We start from the raw sequence: 13988 nt of genomic DNA on the forward strand, positions 1-13988 counted from the left end.
TTTAAATGAGTGGTTTATTTTAGGAAAATAATACTGCATTATGAGTGACTTAGCTCAAACAATCCAAATTCTCAGATGGGGTTAGGATGACAGTACCAAGGTAGGCCAAATGAGGTTAATCAATTCCAAGGTTAGAAGAGAAAACTTCCCACAATGAACACAGCATATGCAAACTTCCATATTTTGGTGTTAAAAATCTCATTCTGAACATGAGTGAGAGCAAATAGCTGTGTAAAAATAGTAACAATATATGTTCTAACCTTAAAACCAATTAACCCTGCAATAACCTTGGATGGCCAATACTAAGATTTCAGAGAAATCTAAAAGGAATCCAAATGGGGAAATTCTATAGCATGTGAAATTTGAGGGAACATTTTAAGAACATTTAATTTAATTTACAGATATATAAATTTTCCTGAACATATCCAGCCATGAGATTCCCTTGCCTTAAATCTGCCTAAGTCCGACCTTAGTGGAGTGCACTATGTATTCATAATTTTAAAAACTTTTGTCACTCAAAATTCTAGCCTTGTGTAACTCTTATATTGCTTAGCCACAAGTTTTAAGATTTTATAAATACAGAGCAAAAGAGAAGCGAGTAAAAAGTCTCTTAATACTGTCTCAGGCAAAGAAAAATGTCTACAGAGGAGATAGGGTAAAGGAAAGAAAAAGACATCTATGATAGTCTTTGAGACTGTGAGAGAAGAGAATAGTTGGAAGTTTCTCAGTTTTAGACAGAAAAAATACTCGATTAGTCTAATTCAGAGTAAGTCAAAAGCAGGAGAGGGGCAGCCTGAGACCCACAGAGAGACATAGTCGGGGCATGCATTCTAACCTGTTGGTTGTTCTCTACTAACAGCCGAAGCTTGTTCATAATATCTTCAGCCTCTGCAGCCTCGATAATTCCAGCACTGAATGCTGATGTACATACACAGCTAAGGGTATAAGCAAGGACCTGAGAAGAAAATATAGGAAAAAATGTTTCTTCATTTCATAAGGAAAAATAAAAGAACACAGTACGACATAAATATTCTGTCAAACTTCTCCACAGAGCAAGAACTGGATTCAATACACATTGCATAGTCCAGGCACTGCTCTCCTGCCTAACTTATAATAACGTACTTCATAAAACTGTCATATGCCAGGTACTATTATTTCTACTTTATAGGTGAGGACTCTGAAGCTCAAATACACAGGTCTGGCAAGTGACAAAGGAGAGATTCAAACCCAGGTCTTCAGACTCTGAATCAAGAAGGTCCCCGACCACATCATGCAAGAACACAAGTGTGAAAACACAAACAGCAGAATGAAACAGACTGTCATCATCAGTGGAGACTACTAATTGCATGTATCCCCACCCAAGGCCAAACAGAAGAGGAAATTTAAAGACATGAAACACTGTTATATTATGGATTCCCTCAAAGAAATAGCAGAGCATTTTGGAATCAGGCAAACTGTGTAAAATAGGGATAACACTAGTTACTTTATGGCACTGTTGTGAGAATTTAATAAATACATGAATGAATAAATAAAGAAAAAAGAATGTTGGACACGGAGGCAGAAAACTCTAATGTATATTCTCAACCGACCGTTTACTGGCTTATATAATTTTGGGCAAGTCACTCAATCTATTTGAGTCTCAGTTTTTTGTATATCAAGGCTAAATATCCCTTCCTTGCTACCTCATAATTTTATGATAATGCCCTTCCTTATAAGGATGTTGTTAAGACTAAGTAGGAATTTTTCAACTGTTAGTACTAGTTAATACACCATGACAAATATAAGTGGTTTCCAAGGTAGAAATTGGGTAACAAAAGTTCAGAGGGGAGAGAAAACAAAACTGCTTATTTAAGGTCTTATAAATCAAAACATCAAGGCGGACAAATGCATCAATTGTAAAAACTTTGCTTTTATTTATTGGTCATATTGTTCCTCTGTCTGAAAATTTTCTCCTTTGACTTAAAAAAATAGTTTTAACCATGCTCTAGACTGCTTTGAAAATGGAAATGCAGTATATGCCTTAGAACAAAACTTCAAACCCTTGGTGCTCCAAAGAAATTCACCAATTCAACAAGTCTTGCTGAAAGCAGAGGAGCTGAGCAGGGAAACACAGCAGCCATTATGTATTCATCAATAGCTTGTGGGCAGCCTGGGATAAAATAGAATCTGCTATAATGAGAGGGACAATCTGGCCAAGCTACGAGGTCATCCCCTACTCCTCCCAAAGAAGAGCATGGAGGGGTCAGGTTCACCTGGGCACAAGAGAGATAGGCATGGACCCATGCCTAAAACATACCACCTAAACAGGATTAAGACACAATAAACATGTCACATAACTGCAATTCTGCATACTTCTGCATTATAGTAGAAAAATATTTTTATTGAGTGTAGTAAAGAGAATATCCTCAATAATTTTTTACACTAGCTGACATTTAAAAAAAAAACACTCCTTTTCTATCTACAGTGTCTTAAGCTTATTTGTGTCCATTTTTTAAAGCTACATTTGGTTTGAATACAACTCTAAAAAGCTCCATTTAACCTTCCTCCAGAAACTGCAGCTCTTGTTAGAAAGTGCCTCCTAATGATGTTGATTTAGGTTTCTGTGTTCACTGAAGGCTCTTATCTTATATGCCTCATTTAAGTCTAAGTTAATTTTAAACAGCTACATGATTTGAAAAGCTTATAATCTAATATAAGTTATGTGCCACTCAGATTTTCTCCTTATCCCAGCTGAAATTGAGGAGACTTTAGTTCACAGTGTAATCAAAATATTAGGAGTAGAAAATCAGTAGCAACAGGAAAACAAAAGACAGCAAAGAGAAGAAAAGTGTCACATCCGTCTTCTACCTCCTGAAATGTTCTGCTCTGATTCCCACTGTCATCTAGGTATGTAGAGAGCTTCCGAAGCGATGCTGCCACGTGTACCCGGGACTCCATCTGGCTGCTGTGGCTCATGAGGGACAGAACAAGTCCAACTCCCAGTATACAACCGGTGCTTAGATGCCAGAAAAGACAAAGTATTAGAATTACAAGAAATCAATGTAATCTGAAACCTGGTACTGGGCGGCTGGATTCAAATACTGCTGCTTAGTACATAGATATGTCCTAGGAACCCACACACATATACCCACCTCTGCCCTCTAAAAAAAAACTTTACATCAAACCAGGTGTTCAGTGCCCTGTTGGTGCTATGTATTCACTGGGAAAAGACATACAAAAACACAAAATAATTTGACTTGACTCTATGGTGAGGAGAGGTGGAGGCATAGAAGCCAAACCAGCTATATTCCTCTACTTACGAACTGATGTAGTCCCCAATTCCCCATGTTGAGTGCACTATGATTAACTGCATAAGGAAAGAAAAGGCTGCATTTCAGGAATAAGAGCTGAGGACACTTGACTAATAACAGGGGAGATAAATGCAAGGCATGATTATGAAGCACAGCTAAGTGCTTCATGTTTCCCAGTCAACTTTAACAAGTGGAATTTCTTTCTTATAGAAACTGTATTCCTCTGTACACAATGACATTAATCCCCCTCTCCCCTCTGCTCCCTCAGAGTACCACTGGGTCAGAAGAGAAAACAGGCAAATAACAGGCTTGTCAAAAGTTAGCCCATGTGACAATTCAATTGGATTCTTGGGCTTTGTGCCCCAATTCTACTGAAAGAATACATACCGATTTAAAGAAAAGAATTGTTCACTCAGAAAACTTCAAGTTAGTATGGTAAGATAAAGCAGTCTGTGGTACTCCTTTACTTTTTAAAAAAAGTTTTCTTTTTTATTGTTGCTTTTTAAATTGATGAAACACTGAGTTTTTCAGAAACTATCCTCCCTCCCTAGCTTGGTTTTCTTCTCAGGTTATCTGCCACTAAGAAAGACATCCCAGGACAATTCCCCAACAGTCTATTTTTAAAGCCCATATGTTATGCCATTTGGCTCTTAAATAGCAAGTGTTGAGCACCTATTCATAGTTTTATAAACACTCAACACTTCTAAGAAAATGGGCATCCACATCTTAGGAAACACCTAAGAGAGTGGAAAGGTTACAGGATTTGCTCAAGGTCACCCAGAGACTTTCCAGCAGAGCACAGCAGAATAAGCGAGTTTTTTGATTCCCAGCCTTCTGTTCCCATCTGTTAAGCCCAAAGCCCCTTTCGGTGCCCTGCATGCCATGATGGAATGCCTAAGAGAAAGCAACATATCTCAAGTGTGTTTTCAGATTGCACAACACTCTAGCAATGAAAAACCTTTTGTAAAGAAGTTACTGCAGCCATAATCCATCATTAGCCAGGCAGAACTGCTGTTATAGCTTATATAAATTTAACAACAAGCTCAACTAGTATACTGCATTTTCAACCAGTTTAATCAACATTTAACATCTGAACATTTTGAGACAAATCACAGTCACAAAAGAGGAAAAGCAGTTGGTTACAATTTTGCTTACCATGGGTTTAAAGCCATGTTTTAACATGTTTGTTTTGACTTAGGATCAACAAGGGAAGTTTTCTGGCTACTTTCTATATTGATGTGTCTAAAGATTTGACAGAATTAGACCAAAGATACTATCACACAAAATCTGATTAATGTTTTGACAAATTTTACTTTTGCCCCCTCTTCACTTATTTAACTGCTGCTTATCCTTAAGATCTCAAATGTTACTTTTTCAAACACATTCCCTTGCCACTGAGGAATGTAATTAGTGCTTTCTCTTAGTACCCTGTAATAATTTTACTTCATAAAACTGTAATTATAAATTTCTGATGATTATTTGGGAGGTTGGCTGATTTCTACCTAGCTTTTTTTACTAGACTGTAAGCCCTAATGAGGGTGGGCCCTCCCTCTCCTGTTTTTTCCTTCACCATGGTATCTATGGCACCTAGCATACAATTTGTCATATATAGGTACTCAAGCAATACTTATTGAATGTTCAAGAACTTTATGAGGACTGAAATTAACTAAACATATTAAGCGAAATTTAATCAAGAAAACCTGATTTCTATTTCTTAACAGGCTAATTTATGAAAAAGGGATGCTGGAATCATGTGGAAAAGAATTCCTTTCAAAATTAACTGAAGTATTTGGGTTCATCTTTCTCAATAAATTGTCAGGTATTTAATTTTGTGTTTTGGGCACACAAAATCTCTATCCTCTCGATTGATGCACCTCTATTACCATTTCAAGGCATACAGTAAAAGGCTTAAAGGAAGACACCTCACTTTATATCTGCCTAAAAATTACCATAATAAATTATTCTTGGGCAAATCCATCATTCACTGAGGATTCTATTTGTTACTGTAACAAACAGCTAATTTGTAGATATTAGATATACAGAACATATACAAATATAGAATACAAATATATATACAATTGTATATGTAATTGGCTTTTATGATACATGAACATATAACCTATCTATGCACATATGTGCCAACATAAATGTTAGAATGTATGTATCTATTGACTTTCTAAACTTTTCTCTCTTATCTCAATTTTCCAGTATGCACCAAGAAGGTAGTCCTCAGCCTTCACTTCTTGATGTTTCCTTCTGATTTCCAAATTCCCTACCTTTTTATGTGTTTATTTTTGTTCTAGGTCTTAAAGATTCCGTCAAGTGCTTAGTTCAGCATTTCTACACATTTACTTCTTTTTAGCCTTCCTTTGATAGTCTGCAGGTCTAAACCAGATCTTTCTATCTACTGAAAACAAAAAGGAGTTTAATGTCAGTGGGTCTCTGAAAGATGAAATAAAAACATTTTATGAAATTAGGTATAAAACTGAGGTTTGAAAATTGCTAACAAGTTTTCTATGAAAATGCTAACAAATTATAAAGATAATTTGAGTTTTAAAATTATAGGTCCTATTAGTCATTACTTTAGTCTCTCATTCAAGTATATTAAAACATCACCAGCAAAAAGAAATTCTTAAGCTTAAAAGCTGTGGTACTCTAATATGTGTGTTGCTTTATCAACTGAGATATAATGATACATTTTTCTAAAATTAACCAGCGATGAATCTTGAATTCTTGAGTTTATTGTGGGCTATAAGCAGATTAAGTATCAGGCCATAAAATAATTATTTCTACTAAGAGTTAGCATTTTTTGTAGCACTTTACCCTTTACAAGTGCTATAAAAATGTTCTCATATTTGTAAAAGCTCAATAGTAATTAAGCAGTGCTCAGGTCCTTGATGGATGCACGACCATAATTAGGACCCACTAGATGGCAGCAAAATGTTACGTTACAGGACCACAAACCAGGCCCAGTTCAGGTGCTTGGCTCACCCAGCAGGGACACGTCCATTAAATCAGGGAAGTGTGGTGAATGTGCTCTGGGTGAATTTTATCACTTGAGGTGGCACACTCCCAGATCTATTAACTACCTCCTGGTAATGCTCCCACGATTTTACTTGAGGGAGGCTTGCCTTAGACTCCAGCAATCTTATTAGACAAGGGAATACTTTCTGCTTTGAGCCAGACACACAAGCCTGGGCCTACTTAGAAAAGCAGAAAAATAAATCTCTCTATCTCTCTTTCAATGGTGGGCAGCATTCTTATATCAGGGTAAAAACAACAACAAGAAAAAAAAAACAGTACACCACCAAATGTCAAATGGCTCTTTATATCAAAATGTGTTCTCCACACTGCATGATGCAAGAGAAAGAAAAATGTCTTTGAAGTTAGACGACCATTTCCTATCCTAGCTCCGCCACTCACAGTATGAACTTGAGCATGGGTTCTGTTCCTTGAGACTCATTTTCTGCATCTGTAACCAAAGTGATGATCATATCTGTTTTAGTATCATATCTGTTTTAGGCTGCAGTAAGAGCCAAACTACATGAAGAAGAGATGTGAAGATGCCTAAAACAGTACACAACTGCTCAGTAAATATTAGTGGAACCTGAAACCAGAGACCTACATGAGGACTTACAGCTCCAAGAAGTAGGAATGACATTAACTGTAGGAATAACAGGAGTTTGGAGAGGTTAGAGATAGGGCTTCTTGAAGGAGTTGAGCTTTTAATTGGACTCTGTGTTGGTTTCAAACTGCTTTGTACTTCAGAAAAGCCGTGTTCTTTAGTCCTGATTCAACATTGCTTGATGGGATCTTTTTGACTAAGTTGTTTCCATGGAGATGTGACCCACCTATCTTTTGATTAGGTAGTTTCCATGGAGATGTGTCTCCATTCATTCAAGGTGGGGTTGCTTACTAGAGTTCTTTAAGAAAGAACCATTTTGGAAAAAAGCTATAGAGTTCATACAGCCAGACCTTTGGAGGTGAAGAAAGAAAATGCTCCCAGAGAAGATATTTGAAATGAGAAGCCAGACACTTCAGCAGAGGTCAGCCACATGTCTTCCCAGCTGACAGAGGTCTTCTGGACCCATCAGCCTTTCTTGAACCAAGGTACCTTTTCCTGGATGCCTTAGTTTGGACACTTTTATAGACTTAGAACTATAAACATGCAATTTAATAAATTCCCTTTTTAAAAACTGTTCCATTTCTGGTATATTGCTTTCTGGTAGTATCAGCAAACCAAGAGGCTTTGTTAGATAAGTAAGATTTCACTGAATGGACAAGAAATTTCTGATGGCCCTATTTTATTTTCCTCTACAGGATTAGTCCTGTATCCAGACCCACCCCTCCTGCTCTCAAATATAGTTGCTTATTAAGGAGATAAGAATAAGAAAGGCAGCAAAATTTAAGAAGTAAGAATTTTATTAATAACAAAAAATTATAAGTTAAATATGTGAGACCTATTAATTTTTTAATTCCATAGCCTGCGGCTAATTCAATTATTCCCCCCATGATCAATCTTCTTGCAAATTAATGGAGAAAATTCATGGAAGTTATTTCTGATTGTTCCAACTGGCTGAAGGTATGCAGCATCTTAATTGCAAAACTTTTCGCAATTCTCTAACAACTTAAGCTACAGTATGATGAACACCATTCGTGGTGAAGTCTGAGGAAGAAAGTCAAATGTGTGCATGTGTGTGCACATGCACATCTAACAAAAATAATCTTACTCCTTGGTTGTAAAATGCAGCAGTACTAATACATGATTTAAGCCCAAATTTCAACCTTTCACTGGACCCAAGTAACTTAATTAATTAGCCCACTCTATCCCATTAATTATTTTCTATATTCAACCATGCCTCTGAATTTATTCTTTTCCCACATTCAAACCATACTCTTAAAATGTCACTTCATTCCTAATGTGTTTCTTGGTAAGCTGGATGATTATTATGGTTCCTATCCAATCTTAGCCTGAGAGATCTGAAAGAGCCCATGACTACCACCTACCAAGGGTACATGTGACTTTATTTACTCTTGGAAAAATACCTGATATATGCAACTATTTTTACCATCACATGACTCTTTTATTTGTCTGAATCTCACAGGTTAGACGGTATGAATGTAGCTTTAGATCACAAGTTCCTAAAAGCCAGAAATGTAAACATTGATTTAACTCAAATTTGAACAGCCCCATGATAGCAAAAGGTAAATGAGTTTAATAAACTGGAGGTTAGTATTTATAGTTTGTTGAGTGTCCTTGTAACAATAAACCCCAAAGGATTCAACTCTGAGCTTCCAAAACATGTGAAAGTTGAAAAAATTATGATCTGTGTTCTCAATATTGGCAATACTTCAGAAAGCCTAACAAAATCATATACTGACCTTTAAAATTCACATAGACTAAGTAAAACATTGTCTTATCAAACGAGTACCTTTAACACCACTTTCTTGAGATATTATTTTCTGATTATTCCTTTAAAATTTTTATTACATCTTTCTTTACTGAAATAAGATAAATTACATTTTATTTAAGATATATAGATCAATAGACAAATACTTTAAAAAGAATGAGGTCTGTGGGAGAAATTAATATTAATGCTGAGGAGATTAGAAACTCCTGGTGTAAGCAGCTTGTTTCCATTCAGATTCTGCAGCCATTTGAAATTTCACAAGGAACCTAAATCATGGGGCAGAGGCTTAGTACAGTCAAATTCAGAGTATGGTTTCAACATATCTTAAAATAGGTGAAATCATGCATCAAGGTCCTTGGGTATATGTCTCATATGATAAATGTAAGACAGAACTGAGGTCTTAGTAACATAAAATCTATCTACAAAAGTACATTTATTATACTGTATTTAAGCAAATCATCTATTGCTGAAATGTGGTTTTTTGAACTGGCTTCAACTGCAGGTTTTTGATTATTACTGAAACCTTTTACAAAGGAATTCAAGACCAGGTTCTACAAACATTATACCGTAACATGGGAGATTTAAGGTGGCATAAGAACCAATTTCAAAGTACCTAAGAGAAGAAATAGAACCAACATACTTGTATTCAAGACTAGTGTCAAAGCAGCAATTTTCCAGAACATCCAAAGACTTCATCAGAAGAAGGTTCATCTGTCGCCCAGATATATCACTGAAGATCAGGGAAAAATACCATGAGGAGAAAATGAATCATTTAAAATCATTCAATTGTCCAAAATAGTTAATATATGTTATATTGCTTTCAATATTTCATTGGAAATGCCAGCATTTTTTTTAAACAGTAACAATTCATAATATTAGCAATTCATATATGCTTATTTTATAGAGAAAACAAATCAGAGAATTTATTCCATAATTGGGTTTCTGAATATTATAATCACTTGCAAATCAATAAACCATTCAAATTTTAAATCAATGAAAAATTAAGACCAAAGCCACAACTCAACAGGAATTTTTTTAAGAAAGTTATTTTCTCCAGAAAATTTATAACATATTAAGGTAATGTTATTAATCATCCTAAACTTTTTTGCAGCTGATTGTCACTTCTGATTTCACATCTGAATTGTGGAGGTTTTAAGTTCTATACCTCTATTTATATTTTTTTTTCAGGAAAAATACCTAACTCTATACTTTTCTACTTTTATGCAGTTATGATACAGTTTATGTACCTGGATTGGTGAGAACCATGACTTGCAAGGTAAAAATAAAACATAAAATGTAGTTCTCTATTTTTCAGGCAGAGTTGTGGGTTTCATCACTAACACTTTATTATCAAGGGGTTCCTACATCTCAACTCTTATGCTGCCTCAGACCATGCTAAGTGGAATGCAGCCCCAGGAATGCCAACCAGCAAGAGAGCACTTTAAATGACATCTTTGCAGACTAATACTGGTGGTTTTGTGCAAGTTGAAGGATTATATTTTGTAATATGAAACATATACATACATACTATATCATAAATACAGCTTTAATGACTTTAACTATATAAGTCCTATTATAGTTTTTCTCTGGAGTAAAAAAGACAAATATTCTAAACAAATGCTAAAGGGATCCTACTAGTATCCTTTGTGGGTTATGATAGCAGCAAAACTTCGGAACAATATGTATTTCTGAATAAATTCTCAACTGGAACTTAAAATTCAGGAAACTTTTCCACCAAGATTACCTTTAGCAACAAAATGGAATGTTATTATTCTTTTCTATATGGTGATTTTGTTCCCTCTGAGAATGAACATATTGTCCTAATCCTGTTTCCCTAAAGAACCATTTGGGGCTACGTACTTGATGTCATTAAATAATCACTCAGAGTCAAAAGCCCTCAATCAATTTACCTTTATTTTAGAAAAACAGAACCTTTCTTCAAAAATGTCATTATCTGATGATATAATATTATCTAGCAAAATATTTATTAGTACCAAAAGGCAAATATTTCAGATTCTTCTGCTCCACAAAATAAGGAAGTGCGGGAGGCATGGATAATTATACTAATGGCTGCCGTACTAGTATACAAGACAGAAGAAGAAATAGGATGCCATCAAACATAAAAATCTAAGGGCAAGTTATTTTGGGGGTTTTCACTTAGCCATGGAAAGTACTTCTCTGTGTCCTTTCCTAGGTTTTCTGCAGGTACAAAGTCAAATAAGACAGAGTGGAGCAGAAGGCAATCTAGGAACTAGTGATAAATGCTTTAGGCGAATCATCATAGATTTCCTCAGGCAGCATGATTACATCAATTACAAATGCAAGCTTGTCAGCCCTAAAACCATCAACAGCTCATCCCAGGCTAATAAAGAAAGGAACCCAAGCCAGGACAGAATGAAATGAGTTGCCTGTAATTAAATTGCCATAGCTCATTTTTAGTTGAAAAACATGTTGCTTGAAAAGATACTGAAGAAGGAGCATGAACACAGATGGTGAATAGGCTGCCATTTCTACAGATAGCAGCAAAAGGAAAAAAAAAATTCACTTTCAAGTCCTAAGTCTTTAAAAATACTTTGTAGTTTTTCACGCAGTCAATTCATAAGCAAAGGATAGCTTTTTTGGGCAAGCTGAGAGCCAGGCCTATACGTATTAACACTGGTGAATTGAGCAAAGTGAATATTCAGGTCACAGTTCATTTATGATCTCAAAGACTAAGCCAATCATACCAATCATCTGACAGACGTGTCCAAGAGCTACAAATGATCATCTGAAATACAGTATCTCCCTAGATCAATAGTAACCTCATAAAGGTTTCAAATACTGATGTCTGTGCAAACATATGTAAATACAAATGTAAACTTTAAATACTGGTTTCAAACTGAAAATGTAAATTTAGCATAATGTCACCCAGTTTGTCCAAATCAATACCAGTTCTTACTTCTGGACAGCTAATTTCTGCCCACTAGTAAAGTTTAAGGGTATTCATACCACAACAGGATGCCTTTCCCTACTTTCCTACTTCCAGTGTAGGACTATGGGGCTAAATTCCACATCAGTGGCATCTGATATTGAAACACAAATATTCATGTTTTCAATCAGTTTGGATATATAAAATTCTAAGGATCTTTGTAAAATAAAGCATAAACAATATTAAAGCAAAACGAAATACTTTGACTCATACACAAGAAAACTCTTCCCATGTAGTGGAATTTTCCATCTTAGTGGTTGATATTCCAGTAGTTCCATTTAAGGGTAAAGTCAGCAGTCCAAAAATGAACAATCAAACTGAATAAAATACACAGTATTATATATACCAATTAAGACTCTCTAAGGATTATAAAAATGTAGCCAGGACACAGGATAAAAGCAATGTTTAAAACTGGTACATGCAGCTCTCAGGTGATCCAATGATTCCCAACACCCCTCAGGCATTAGGGATAGTCCAATCCTTTCCTTCCATTTTATAGTCTCATCATTAAAGGATCAGCAATTATTCCACCCTGTATAAATCTGAAAAAGAAACTTTTCTTTACTTACAGCACAAGATTCTACTTTTCCTCACATCTATTAAATGGCTGAAAACAGGACTTTCACCTAAATAAGAAATAATTTGCAAGTAATCAATCAATATCAGTATCTAAATCTATATATATCAATCTCTATGATGATATTTTATAAAGCAACTTCACCTATAAAGGAGAAAAAGGATCAATCTCCCCTTCTAAAAAAGTCTAGCAACCACATAAAACTCAGGTGTATGTGTGTGTGTGTGTTCAGTAACCTAAACCACAAAGAGGAAAAGAAGGATTATTGTAATAAACTGTACCTGAGTTTCTCCTCACACAAGCGAGAGAGAAACATCCCCAAAGCAAGGCCCATGTGGATTTGCACGGCTTGAGATTCATCAGCACTTGGTTTCCCAGGTAACCTGGCAGTCAGCATGTTCAGGATTTCCTCAACCTTCTCTTTGCAAGAGATAATGAAAACTGGCAGGAGGAGAGACAAAGCCGTGGCAGCAGCAGAACGGGCAATGGCACTAGCTGTGTTTTCACCAGAATAGGATTTCTAGGACATGCCAAAGAGAGTAAACAGGGAGTAAGCCTTTTATTTAAAACATTAAAGAAGCATACCTATCACACACACACAAAAACAGAACTAAATAACAACATAAGCTTCTCTTAGAGCTACCCTTATTAACTAAAAAAAAATAACAATTTTTAAAGATCTGTTTGTATTTGTCCATAGGTTATGTTTTTACACTTATTAAAACAATTTGCTAAACAATTGTTAGGGTGTGAATTCTCTTACTATAGAGCCTGAGACAAATTCAGTGTTTTAAAAGTCCATATATGTATTTATTTAAAAAATCAAAGTGCAGCTATCTACACCTGGACAAATCATCAAGCCAAATTACAAATAAGATTCCTGAAATCCAGGAGTGTTCTGGGAGAGAAAGAAAAAGGAAAAAAAAAAAACAACAAAACAAAACAGTTTAAGTTTAGTATGGAAGGAAGAGTGTAAGTTTAGAATAGGGATCTACTGGCAGATCTCCCAAAGTTTTTGGTGGGAACGCTTCCCAGTAGATGGATTATTTCCTACAGGGGGTTAATTCCTTTTAATTAAAAAGGAAGCTGAAATCTTAAAAGCCTCTGGTTACAAAGCAATAACCAGCTATTCAAAATGGAATGGAGAGTTCTATATGCTCCTTCCTATATGTAATTATGGGAAAAGAAATGAATAACAGCCCTAATAAAATAACAGGGTGGCTGAATAGGAACAGCTTCTATAAGAATCCCATGTTGGAGAGCTGTACCAAACATTATGTACATTCATAAATATGTCTCAAGGGGGAAAGAAAGCCTGTTTATCATTATTCATTATTATCCACTTTAAATTTTCAGACACCCCATAAAGGAGGTGTTGTCTCTTGCAGTCAAAGCACATTAAAAAGTATTTTTAACTCTATGCCCATTCACTCTTTAAGCTTTAACACTGTAAGGATAAAACCAAGCATGTGCTAACTCATACTTTAATACAGCACTATTGTAATGGCAATACTACTTGAAATGACCCAGCTGCCTAGGACTCTGGAAATAAAGGAAGAAACTTTTGAAACAGGGCTGTGAAAAGTATAATAATGCAAAAAACACATAAGTAAGAGGCGATTCCGAGCTGGCTAGTCAAGAGATTATTTTTCTTGGTTTGTGAGAATTAAACAGCATCATTAGAAATCTCATACAATATCCTGTCCTATTGAATATATGAATCAAGTAGTTATTGCACAGAC

At 35.5% G+C, this 13988-nt stretch overlaps 1 protein-coding gene across 5 annotated transcripts in view; it reads right to left on the reverse strand.

The window, feature by feature from the left end:
- FOCAD (focadhesin) overlaps positions 1-13988 on the reverse strand; it is a 415741-nt gene that overhangs the window by 63180 nt on the left and 338573 nt on the right. For all 5 annotated transcript variants that reach the window (XM_077148045.1, XM_077148042.1, XM_077148044.1 and 2 more), the window contains 4 exons: positions 12528-12766; positions 9342-9431; positions 2848-2995; positions 836-955 (listed from right to left, as the gene is read on the reverse strand). In XM_077148045.1, coding sequence (XP_077004160.1) covers positions 836-955; positions 2848-2995; positions 9342-9431; positions 12528-12766 — 597 coding nt within the window. The remainder of the gene's footprint in view (positions 1-835; positions 956-2847; positions 2996-9341; positions 9432-12527; positions 12767-13988) is intronic.

This window comes from Tamandua tetradactyla, chromosome 2 (assembly GCF_023851605.1).
Source record: "Tamandua tetradactyla isolate mTamTet1 chromosome 2, mTamTet1.pri, whole genome shotgun sequence".
NCBI lineage: Eukaryota > Metazoa > Chordata > Mammalia > Pilosa > Myrmecophagidae > Tamandua > Tamandua tetradactyla.